We start from the raw sequence: 13,497 nt of genomic DNA, 5'->3' as shown, positions 1-13,497 counted from the left end.
GGATCCCAGGATTCATTCTTCGTCCACACAAACCTCTGGATGGCACTTTCAGTACTCCCACAATGTTCCCAGAAAAATCTATTTCCAGTGTTTACAGAACCCTGCTTACCCCAGAACCTCTTCCCAGAACTCCATGGTCAATAATTTAGCATCCCAGGTAAAAATACTTGCATAGCAGCTGATCTTATAAAACTTCCAACTCATAGTAAGCAATGCCATGGGACAGCAGTTAGTAATATATTAAAAGTCTTGCATATGGAATGCATTTCTTGTACATATTAAACTTGTTACACGTCACAACTCTTGCCATGCTTTGCGTCAACATCAAGGTATAAATATTTCACTGGTAAAGTATCAGTCAACATTTGCTTGTCCTCCAAGCCATTACAGGCCTCTGGCCATTTGGTGACACTGTTGCACTTTCCTGTCTGCCATTTTCTTCTGCCATTTTCTTCCCTCAATTCTTTGGAAAATAAAATTCAGCCAGAATTCTCCAAAGTTATCCTGTAAACCCCACTGGGAAGTACATGTGTGGATATTGTGCAAGAACAGGAATATGTTTTACCATGCTAGACTGCATGGTTGAATATCCTTTGGACACATTGTTCAGATTGAAAAAGCTACCACAGAGCCCCTAGTACTAGTGCAGCTGTACTCCAGCAAGGCAGCACGGGCCAACCTACACTGCAATATGTGTGCGCGCACTTGGTCCGTGCAGCAGAGCTGGTCTTCAGTCGTCTTGGATAATCCTTGCCACTGGACCAAGACCTAACTCTGTCAAGCCTGTGTGGTGGCGGTGTGCAACGGCCACCACGTTAAAAAAATCCACGCACAGGCGTCTGCCACCCTTCAAGATTAAGTGCAGGACCTGGAATTTTAGGTCCTTCATTGAAACACCTGTGAACTTTTTGATGTGGAAGCAAGTCATCCTCGATTCGAGGGACTGCCTATGATGATGACTCCAGCAAGAGTTAGTACATTTGTGGGAGGAGAAAGAATTTTAAAATTGTGTGTCCAGCCTTTCTCCCTTAGAAAAAAGTGATATTTGCAGATGTTACATCTCTACAGAGAAAAGGTAAAGAGCAAGCAAAATTCCCTGGATTTTTCAAATTTAAAGCAGTTTCTTCTTATTCTTTTCAAAAGCAGGCTCACTTAGAATGAACAGTGTCGAACCATGTGTTTACAAACATTTGATCTCAACGACTTAACTGGTCACGGGCCTTCCTTTTTAAGCTAAATTTTTCTGTCATTTTTTTTAAACCATTCATGGGTGGAAATGAAAAGGGAAGATTTTTCGAGGAGAACTCTTGTTTTACACAGAGGATAATTTCAGTGGACACATGTGATCCTCTGGTACCTCATCCAAGTGCCCAATCTTCCTGTGTGATCTTGGACAGCAAAATCAGACAAGCTAAGATGGACCAAATGGAGCACTAACAGCTGAGCCTAATGTTATCTTGCATCCAGAGTCTACATTGCTTGGTTTAAATAGCCTCTGATGGGTCTCACTCAGGGATAGAAGCCCTGGCTAATTTTCCACTCTACTTCCAGGCACACTTCCACATGGTTAAGATCAGCAAATGAAGTACAGACCTAGAAACAAAAGTGGGGCCCTTCCAGTGCTCAACGCTGCACTTACCTATTGAGCTGTGTATGGGCTTAAGTCTTGGTTCCTTTCAGTACCGGGGAAATGAAAAGCCCATAATTGTATATGTTTTATGACAAACAATGAGCTTTAAATTAAAGATTCAGATCTTAACCAAAGTTATGAAATGCCTTCATCAATCCAAATTAGCATATTGGGACAGTATGCACAATTGTGAAAATGAAACATTCGAGCACTTACTTTTAACCCCACTGTCACCCCAGCGTTTAAAATACTCATGGGTTTCCTCTTCAATCAGAGAGATGTGCTGTTTAAATTGAGCAATGTTGAGACCAGTTTTGAGCATCTTCTTTTGTTCCAGAAATATCTTGAAGGATGAGAAAGCAACAATATATGAAATAATGAAGATGCATTAATACAATTTGCATTTACGGAAACAAGTCAATACTCTAAAGAAATTAACCTTCTACAATCTGGAACAGTTTCTTAAATTACTGCAAGGTGAAATTTTTAAGCTCAAAGATGAAAAAGTTTGGATAGCGCTGGCCACTCTCGGGTGAGGATAAATGCAGAGTACAGCTTCCTTTACTCTGCATTATGAAAAGAGGTAGGGAGAGAAGTGGGCAGCCTTGTCATGAAGTAACTGAATCATGTCTATGCTTTAGCTCTGGGTTGCATGCGCTGAAATAGCCCCAACAGAGGGAGTGGGGGGAGGAAATTGGTTCTCAGACTACACGTGTGGTACAAGACTCAAATTATGGACAATCTTATGGACATCAAAACCACAATGTCCATTTCCACAATATATGCCATTAATATAATTGTCTTTAAAATAAAAAGTGAAGAGGGGAAGAGAAATAGACATAGATAAGCTATGCTTGCATCTTTATCAGAATCATCTTCAATGATTAAAACAAGTATTAACATTACTTGATTAATGAAATTAATAATTATGAAACTGATCTCTTATAAACTGAAGTGCATGCTATCATGTCTTCTCATCAAAAAAGATATTCAAAATGGATACACAATTAACTGAACTGAGAACAGTAGGAGGTAGATTGTTCTACTGCATTTGTTATTACCAGTGGAAGGTTAAGTCAACTGAGAAACATGATCAAATAAAGTATGCCACAAATTCTATGATACTGATGTATCAAAGTATATATTCAGACAGATGATGTTATATGCAAGTCTGCTGTTTGGTTGAGCCTCTCCGGGAAAGACCCCGTTACACAATCAAACCTTAGGCGTACACAGGGGAAATATTTTGGAAGCATTTCTAACATACAATGGCTGGCTAATTTTATGAGTAAGTTTAGCTTTGATCCCCCCGCCCCCCCAGAATTAATTTAATTTGCGTGTGTTTATTATGTTTAAATGTTATCTATACAGCTGGATCAGAAATCAAGATGGCAGCTGAAATAAAAAGTTAAAAAATAAATTGAGCAACATAATTGGCTTGTTGCATCTTTGCTGCTGCAACCAGTTTGATGGTCTTAGAAATTATTAGAGCAATTAAATTGGTCAGTTTTGTGCAGGATTCTCATTTGAGCTCTTGATCTGTAATTGTACACATCAATATGATTAATTTAACATAGTGCTTGTTGAGCCAATCAGAAAAACATAACACTTAATTTGTGCATGCTCGGACCAGATTTAATGTGCTACCTATGTGACGCACACAAGACATTTAATTGTATAGATGTAGATGGATGTTATTTCTCATTGTCTTTCCTTTTTCTCCTGAACTCTTCTGCTCCACACACCAGTTCTGGCTGAGGCGAGATCTGGAGACCTGCTTCCAAGCATCCACCAATGCCCCACTATAATTGGCCACTATGAAAGAGCAAGCTGGGATGATCAGTTGTTATAATCCTAACCATTATGTACTTTATCTGTTCATGGCAAAGATTTTGAAAACAGATACATGTCTATAAAGAAGTGAAAGCCACTTTACATAACTATATGGAATTTATTGTAAGCACTTTACATGTATATCATAAACATGACCAAAGCCGAAGGTCATTTGATAGCTTTTTTGAGACATAAATGAATTGCTTACGGTAAGCTGCGAAGTAGTAGTTTTATTGCGAGCAAGATTGACACTATTTCATTGCTGCTTTCATGAGACAAGTTCCATTTTCAACAGCTTACTATCCTGAAAGATTTTCATAAACCACCACAGCTAAACTGGCAATGAAACAGAACTAAATCTTAATAAAAAAGAAAATAGACAGTGTAATAAATATTTAACAAATTAATGACAAGATAGGGCTTGAGATTCTATGATGTTTGTAGCATCATATTTTCTATACAACAATAGAATATACATACTGGGTTTGGGATATCATAAGCAACTCCTTTGCCAAAAACTGGTGTTGTAAGCCTGGAGTAAACATCCTCAGCATTCAAGTCTTCATTTTTACTGTTGAAGAGTAAAGCTGCAGAGTCACTCCCCAGCAAATAAGTAAATGTCTTCCCAACCATCGTAAAACTAAACACAGGACCATACTGTTCAAAAACCAAAAAAAAAGAGATTAGGAATTATTTTTTTTAAATAACCAAATGAATTCACATTACTTTATCTATTATTTTCCAAAGGTACATTCCTTTAGTTCCAGCTCAGTAATTCTCTGCGCAAGCTTCAATTAAATAAAAATCTGCCTTTCTGATTATATTTGAGAGAGTTCAACACATCTCGAAACAGCAACTTGTGAAAATTCAGCTGCAGAAGATAGATTTAAACTTGCACCCTACTGATTTATAGAACAGATTGATGCATTAGATTTTCAAATCGGATGTAAATCCACAGCAGTGCAATTATGACTGAGGACATTAGCCATTTAGCAGCTGAATTGTGATACACTGACTGGATTCAAAGGGATCGGTACCAATTAACTGGATGAAACACGTAATGGCAGATGGATTTTAATGTGGCTATAAATATACTATTTTGATCAGATGGTTAATGGGATTGGGCCGCACAACCTCATCAGGATTACCTACAAGTGAATATATAATACCCATTTGTACAGAAAAATGGATTCATAAATACACTGCACGATATACATTGGCAAAGGGAAATGATTTTGGTGCGATTATAGATAAGTGAGGCTATAACCAATAGAAAGCTACCATCAAGAAAACAAATTGAGTTCCATCTCAAGGGCATTTCATTACATGTCAGATCCGGTTATTCAAATCTTGGAGAATCCATGGTTAAAGCCACATTTATAACTTCATACATAACTTCAGGCATGATGCCTTCAAAAGAATGTAAAAACACTTGTAAGAGCTTAAAGAGGAGCAATGAGGGGACTCTGGTACTCATTATAAGGACATAAGAAATAGGAACAGGAGTAGGCCATACGGCCATGGCTGATCTGATCATGGATTCAGCTCCACTTCCCCGCCCACTCCCCATAACCCCTTATCGTTTAAGAAACTGTCTATTTCTGTCTTAAATTTATTCAATGTCCTAACTTCCACAGCTCTGAGGCAGCAAATTCCACAGATCTACAACCCTCAGAAGAAATTTCTCCTCATCTCAGTTTTAAATGGGCGGCCCCTTATTCTAAGATCATGCCCTCTAGTTCTAGTCTCCCCCACCAGCAGAAACATCCTCTCTGCATCCACCTTGTCAAGCCCCCTCATAATCTTATACATTTCGATAAGATCACCTCTCATTCTTCTGAATTCCAATGAGTAGAGGCCCAACCTACTCAACCTTTCCTCATAAGTTAACCTTCTCATCTCCGGAATCAACCTCGTGAACCTTCTCTGAACTGCCTCCAAAGTAAGTATATCCTTTCATAAATATGGAAACCAAAACTGCACGCAGTATTCCAGGTGTGGCCTCACCAATACCCTGTATAGATGTAGCAAGACTTCCCTGCTTTTATACTCCATCCCCTTTGCAATAAAAGGTCAAGATTCCATTAGCCTTCCTGATCACTTGCTGTACCTGCATACTATCCTTTTGTGTTTCATGCACAAGTACCCCCAGATCCCACTGTACTGCAGCACTTTGCAATCTTTCTCCATTTAAATAATAACTTGCTCTTTGATTTTTTTCTGCCAAAGTGCATGACCTCACACTTTCCAACATTATATTCCATCTACCAAATTTTTGCCTGTCTATGTCCTTTTGCAGATTTTGTGTGTCCTCCTCACACATTGCTTTTCCTCCCATCTTTGTATCGTCAGCAAACTTGGCTACGTTACTCAGTCCCTTCTTCCAAGTCGTTAATATAGATTGTAAATAGATGGGGTCCCAGCACTGATCCCTGCGGCACCCAACTAGTTACTGGTTGCCAACCAGATTATGAAGGGACATTCAGAGATTCATTGGCCCAGAATCTGGGGTCCTGATGACGGCAAACTGACAGTGGTCCCAGTCATTTCACCTTTGAAACTAACCGCAACTTCAGGATTTAGTTGCAGTCAGTCATTCACTGCTCCTCCACAAGCTGCACTATGCCCACACCACAGAGCTGACAATCAGTGAAATCTCAAACCATGGAAACTGAAAAGCATTGGCTCTTCTGCAGTAATTACGCTGTTAAATACCCCATTAAAAGTTAGACCACTGGCTTAATAAAAATTAAAATTAAGCTATAAACAAATGTACATTTTTTTGAAAGTTTGTTTATCTTTATTTCAGTTTTGCTTTTACCCCATGTGAGAGCCCCAATCTTTGTTTTTTAAAGTTAGAATTGAAGGAGCTTACCCATTTCCTGGTGCACTGAGAATTTTGTTTTTTGATTGGTTGACGTCACAGCAGCTCACACTATGGGATTCCCTTTTACACTACGTTGATTTCAACTACTCGTCGGAAAACCCAGAATTCTCGACACAGAGATCATGAGATCTTTGTGCGAAGCTTACTTTGGGGCCAGTGGCAAACGCCTTTGCTACACCGCTGACCGCAAATTCTGGGTCATTATTTTCAGTGGAAGAATGAGTGGAGATAATCTGGGTATTTATATTGCTGAATTAAAACAGAAAATGCTGGCAACACTGAGCAGGTCAGGCAGCAGCTATGGAGAGAGGTGGTTTGGGTTAATGTTTCAGGTCGAGGACCTTTCCCTGACTAGAAACATTAACCATTCCTTTCTCTCTGCACAGATGTTGCTTGACCTGCTGACTGTTTCCAGCATTTTGTTTTTATTTCAGATTTCCAGCATCTGGAGTATTTTGCTGTACATTTATGCTGCTGATGATTTAAAGCAGGTTAAAAACAAAGCATGTATTGAAAAATGCCATTCACCTCAGAAAACCTGGTCCTTTCAACAGACCATGAACTTTATTAGTCTTCATCATGCACTCGCCACTTATTTCATTTATTGAAGGAAAATACCCACAGGAAGAACAGCCAAGATTATAAAATTCCTCGTTGACCCGACTGAAATAATCTAGTCAAATTCCACGAATACAACCTATACCATGACCAATTTAGTTTCACATTATGACATTTCTATGGTCCCACCAGCACAAGAAATATCAGGTTTCTAAAAGCAACTAACTAACCATGACCATAGTTATTTATATAACCTTCAATCCCATTGTTAACCAAATGTTCACTCTGCTCTTTTTTCTATTCGGGAGTTTGTTGCAAATATCTACTAATCTGTGGGGAGGGGTGGTGAAGCTCTAATAAACATTAACTGCCTTTTAGGGAGCATTTTCACTGCACATTTAGGGTCAAGTTTCCACAGCAGTTGCTCCTATTTTTTGGAGCAACTAGTTTTTTTTGGAGTATCTTTAAAATCGCAATTCTTCACATTTAGTTTGCTCCAGTTTCAGTGAGTTAGTTCAGTTTCTTTTTAATACAGTTTCTTTTTTAAAAAAAGAGGGCATTACCAGCCACTTACGTCTGTTTTGGCCATTTAAGCAAGTTCAGACAGCCAATAGTTACTCCAAACTAACAGGCCAGAGGGCGGGGCGGGGCGGGGGAAGAAAGAGATGGGGGGGGGGGGTGGAGAGAAGAAAGAGATTGGGGGGGGGGGGGAAGAAGAAAGAGATTGGGGGGGGGGGGGAAGAAGAAGAAAGAGATTGGGGGGGGGGGGGGGAAGAAGAAAGAGATTGGGGGGGGGGGGGGGAGGAAGAAAGAGATGGTGGGGGGGGGGGGGGGGGAGGAAGAAAGAGATGGTGGGGGGGGGGGGGGGGAGGAAGTAGGGGGAGCTGCGCTCCGCCGAGTCCGAAGGAGGCCTGATGAGCATGGAGAATACCACATTAAGGATTAGGCGCACTTTTTGTTCCAGAAAGTCGACGGACCTCACGGTGGTGCGCCATTCTAGGGGTCGGTGGAAACTTGGCCCCATAGTGTTGTGCTGTCTAAACATGCAGTGTAAATCCGGAGACCAACCTGATTCCAAAAGCAATGTGCTGAGATATGACTCAGAACCCTTTGGAGTGATACTGTATGGATGGTAAATCCAGAGCAGTGTCAAACCTGCTTTAGAAAATATTCAGTTGGACATTTTGTATACCTATCTAACCTCAGTTTAAATATTTAGAGAGCAGGGATCTTCGCTCTCTAAACATTGAAATTAAAAAAATGCTGGGAGTCATGTGGACAGTGATGTGTCAGGCAAGACCAGTACAGTTTCAGCCAGGATCCAGGGAAGGTAAATGTGATTCTGCCTGGCTGGAACCAGACTAGTAACTGCAGTGTAATTATACCCTGAGAGAATACATAGAGCAGTGGTAGACTTCAAATGAGGTAAAAGATTAGTATCAATCCTATTCAGTAGATACGTGAAATAGACACCCATCAAAAGAGTTAATGTTATGCTGATTAACTAAAGAGAAGCTAGATAAATATCTGATGAACAGGTAAATTAAAATATTTATTTATGTCTATATTTGTCCTTTTATATGAAACACAATGGTTTCAAGTCCACTGGAAAACATTGAAATGTCATTTGTGGAATCAAAGTTGATTATTGTAAATAAAAATCCTGAACGGTTGGCCATTCATTTTGATGGCTAGCCAGAAATTTTAGTGCTACATTTGTGGAAATTTTTGCTAGAATTATTCAAACTCCTGCAAAATATTTAATAAATGTAAGAATCCATGACAATTCAAATGGTGCAAATTCTGTTCAACAATATGAATTTGAACAGCCTGGAGAGCTTTCTTCCCATCTCACCCACACGATGTTCTTCCGAGATATGCACACTGCAATCAGAGGAACATAGGAACAAGAGTAGGCCATTGAGCCCCTCGAGCGTGTTCTGCCAGTCAATGAGATCATGGCTGATCTATGGCCTAACTCCATGTACCTGCCTTTGCAATCCTCATTTCAAAATCCAACATTCTGTGCAAGGACTTACTTTTTTTTACATCAGCAAGAACAGAAATAGTGCAACTGTAGGAATTGGAAACTAAGCACAATTAGATTATTGCAGCGTGATTGAGGGGAATAAAAATATATTGAACACTTACCTTACTGTATGCATTTTCTAAAAATTCAATTGGACTTCTTCCAAAAGCAATTGCATGTCCAAGGAATGGAATGCTAGAATGAATATAAGGTGGGTAGTTCTGAAAGAAAATCAAATAAATAACATAGTAAACAAATCCAGTGGATTCATTGAAATACATCAAAGTTACAACACGACATGGAAACAGACCATTTGGCCCAATCAGTCCACGTTGATGTTTATCCTCCATGCAACCACATTTACCCACCCTGTTTCCATATCTCTTCATCCAATCCCATCTTGAACATTGACATAGTTTCTGCCTCAACCACTAACATTGGAGGTGAATTCTATTGTTGCATACCTGTGTAAATGGTATCTCCACACTCTGTTCTAAAATACTGTACTTGCATTTAATCTTGTATCTATGGCCCCTCAATAACTGGAAACAGTCGGCTTCTATCTCCCCAGTATCATCCAGTCATAATGTTGAACACTTCAATCATATCGTCCCATAATCTGCATGATTCCAATGAAAAAATACCCAATTTTAAGTTGTTTTATTTCTATTTCCTATACCAGACACAATTCTACTTAAACCTTCTCTGAATCCTTAGTATCCTTCCTGTAGTGTGGAACTTGTGTAAAATCAAACACTGAGCTTTTTTTATGGCCTTATCAACCCAACGTGCTGCCCTCAATGTCCTGTCTACCGAACACTTTCGTTTACTTCCTTCCTCCCTACCGGCTCGGTCTTTGCAGCATCTTTTTGCACCATCCTGTAGCCACTGACTCCCTCCCTTTCCCTGTCAGCTGTCTACGGCTGAGCCAAGTTTGACCAAGTGTCGAGTTTGACCCCAAGATGAGCTTCTGACCACATATCTGCTGGTGAAACCCTCATCCATGTCACTGTTACCTCTAGACTTGACTATTCCAATGCTCTCCTGGTTGGCCTCCCAACTTCCACCCTCCATAAACTTAAGCTCATCCACAATGCTGCCGCCCATGTCCTAACTCACTCCAAGTCCAGTTCACCCATCACCCCTGTGCTCGCTGACCTACATCAGCTCCCGGTTCAGCAATGCTTCAGTTTTAAAATTCTCATCCTTGTTTTCAAGTCCTTCCATAGTCTCGCCACTCCCTATTTCTATAACCTTCTCTAACACTACAACCCTCCTGGCTCTCTATGCTCCTCCCAATTTTGGCCTCTTGCGCATCCCTGATTTTAAATCGCTCCACGATTGGCAGCCATAGCTGTAGCTGCCTAGACTCTAAATATTGGAATTCCCTCCCTAAACCTCTGTCTCTTCCTTTAAGACGCTCCATAAGACCTACCTCTGTCATCTGTCCTAATACCACCTTATGTGGCTTAGTGTCAAATTTTGTTTGCTAACCCTTCCGTGAGGAGCCTTAGGATGTTTCATGGCGTTAAAGGTGCTATATAAATGCAAGTTGTTGATCTTCTAAAGAATTAACTCTACCTCGTTTTTGGTATATCTGAAAATTGCAACATCACTCCCTCTGTATCCAAAGTATTGATAATTGTTAGAAGTGACTCCACTAGCCACTTCCAATCATTCTGAATACTGCCCTTAGCTCCTATTATTTACCCCCCTAATTCCATACCCCTTCATTCTTCTTTAGTAATCATGTGTGGTACCTTGTCAAAGGCTTTCCTAAAGCCTATATAGACCATGCGGCTCAGTCTTTTTAATGCAAGTTTTTCTAAACCGAGGCCCCGCCTGTCCTCTCAGGTGGACGAAAGAGATCCCAGGGCATTAATTCGAAGAGCAGGGGAGTTATCCAGAGTATCCTGGCCAATATTTATCCCTCAATCAATACCACTAAAAAAAACAGATGAATTGGTCATTATCACATTGCTGTTTGAGAGCTTGCTGTGCGCAAATTGGCTGCTGTGTTTCCTACATTACAACAGTGACTACACTTCAAAAATACTTAAGTGGCTGCAAAGACCTGGTAGTCGTGAAAGGCGAGTGTCCAGGGGCAGCACATAAGAACATAAGAATTAGGAACAGGAGTAGGCCATCTAGCCCCTCGAGCCTGCTCCGCTATTCAACAAGATCATGGCTGATCTGGCCGTGGACTCAGCTCCACTTACCCGCCCGCTTCCCATAACCCTTAATTCCCTTATTGGTTAAAAATCTATCTATCTGTGATTTGAATACATTCAATGAGCTAGCCTCAACTGCTTCCTTGGGCAGAGAATTCTACAGATTCACAACCCTCTGGGAGAAGAAATTCCTTCTCAACTCGATTTTAAATTGGCTCCCCCGTATTTTGAGGCTGTGCCCCCTAGTTCTAGTCTCCCCGACCAGTGGAAACAACCTCTCTGCCTCTATCTTGTCTATCCCTTTCATGATTTTAAATGTTTCTATAAGATCACCCCTCATCCTTCTGAACTCCAACGAGTAAAGACCCAGTCTACTCAATCTATCATCATAAGGTAACCCCCTCATCTCCAGAATCAGCCTAGTGAATCGTCTCTGTACCCCCTCCAAAGCTAGTATATCCTTCCTTAAGTAAGGTGACCAAAACTGCACGCAGTACTCCAGGTGCGGCCTCACCAATACCCTGTACAGTTGCAGCAGGACCTCCCTGCTTTTGTACTCCATCCCTCTCGCAATGAAGGCCAACATTCCATTCGCCTTCCTGATTACCTGCTGCTCCTGCAAACTAACTTTTTGGGATTCATGCACAAGGACCCCCAGGTCCCTCTGCACCGCAGCATGTTGTAATTTCTCCCCATTCAAATAATATTCCCTTTTACTGTTCCCCCCCCCACCCCCCCCCCCCCAAGGTGGATGACCTCACATTTTACGACATTGTATTCCATCTGCCAAACCTTAGCTCATTCGCTTAACCTATCTAAATCTCTTTGCAGCCTCTCTGTGTCCTCCACACAACCCGCTTTCCCACTAATCTTTGTGTCATCTGCAAATTTTGTTACACTACACTCTGTCCCCTCTTCCAGGTCATCTATGTATATTGTAAACAGTTGTGGTCCCTGTGGCACACCACTAACCACCGATTTCCAACCCAAAAAGGACCCATTTATCCCGACTCTCTGCTTTCTGTTAGCCAGCCAATTCTCGATCCATGCTAATACATTTCCTCTGACTCCGCGAATACTGATACGAGTGCATACTAGGTCCGTACAGCAGAGCAGGTCTCCAGTCATCCTGGTTAACCCTTGCCACTGGATAAAGGCCTAGTTCTGTCAAGCCTGTATGGTGACTGATGTGCAAGTCACCGCACGTTAAAAAAATCCACGCCCAGGCATCTTCCACCCCTTAAATCGGAGTTTAGGGCTGGAAAATTGGGTCCTTCATTGAAACATCTGTGCACTCATGTGGAAGCAAGTCATCCTGGTTCGAGGGACCGCCGACGATGATGATACACTATATCTACTGCATTTCCTCATCTACCATGCCTGTTACCTGCTCAAAGAATTCTGAAGGTTTGTCAAGCACAATCATCCCTTTGAAATCCATGCTGGCCACTTCTATTGTCTTTTTATCTCGATACATAATTTTATCCTTAATTATAACATTTTCCCTGCCACAAACTGTAAATACCTGGATTAGCTCAATCTTCCTTTTTAAAAAATGTCCACTCTCCAATACTCTTTCACACCAATAATCCTGAAATATAATTTCTAGGGCCGCTGCAATTTCCTCCCTCACATATATCCCATTACGCCCTGGCGCTTTGTCTTCCTTTAGCCTAACTAACTCATCTAAAATGTTTATTTTAGCCATCATAATATTACATAGGATTACAATGAATATACATCATAGAATCAGGCCATTCGGCCCAACCTTTATGTTCCACTCGAGCCTCCTCCTGTCTTTCCTCATCTAAATCTATCCGCATAACCCTCTAGTGAGAATGAGGAACTGAAAGATATCCTTATTAGGCGGGAAATTGTGTTCGGGAAATTGATGGGATTGAAGGCCGATAAATCCCCGGTCCTGAAAGTCTGCATCCCAGAGTACGTAAGGAAGTGGCCCTAGAAATAGTGGATGCATTGGTGATCATTTTCCAACAATCTATTGACTCTGGGTCAGTTCCCATGGACTGGGGGGTAGCTAACGTAATGCCACTTTTTAAAAAAGGAGGGAGAGAGAAAACGGGAAATTATAGACCTGACATCAGTGGTGGGGAAAATGTTGGAATCAATTATTAAGTATGAAATAGCAGCGCATTTGGAAAGCAGTGACAGGATTGGTCCAAGTCAGCATGGATTTATGAAGGGAAAATCATGCTGGACAAATCTTCTGGAATTTTTTGAGGATGTAACTAGTAGAGTGGACAAGGGAGAACCAGTGGTAGTGGTGTATTTGGATTTTCAAAAGGCTTTTGACAAGGTCCCACACAAGAGATTGGTGTAAAAAAATCAAAGCGCATGGTATTGGGGGTAATGTACTGACGTGGATAGA

The 13,497-nt window shown here is 41.0% G+C and overlaps 1 protein-coding gene across 1 annotated transcript in view; it reads right to left on the bottom strand.

Annotated features, from left to right (window-relative positions):
- The window catches only part of cyp51 (cytochrome P450, family 51), a 46,056-nt gene that overhangs the window by 24,493 nt on the left and 8,066 nt on the right, over window positions 1-13,497 (bottom strand). The window contains exons 2-4 of the mRNA XM_070881315.1: window positions 9,060-9,158; window positions 3,944-4,120; window positions 1,847-1,973 (exon numbers count right to left, since the gene is read on the bottom strand). Coding sequence (XP_070737416.1) covers window positions 1,847-1,973; window positions 3,944-4,120; window positions 9,060-9,158 — 403 coding nt within the window. The remainder of the gene's footprint in view (window positions 1-1,846; window positions 1,974-3,943; window positions 4,121-9,059; window positions 9,159-13,497) is intronic.

The sequence above is a fragment of the Pristiophorus japonicus genome, chromosome 5, assembly GCF_044704955.1.
Source record: "Pristiophorus japonicus isolate sPriJap1 chromosome 5, sPriJap1.hap1, whole genome shotgun sequence".
NCBI classification, from domain to species: domain Eukaryota; kingdom Metazoa; phylum Chordata; class Chondrichthyes; family Pristiophoridae; genus Pristiophorus; species Pristiophorus japonicus.
The sequence above is the reverse complement of the archived record's forward strand: the minus strand, read 5'-3'. Positions and strand labels throughout refer to the sequence as shown.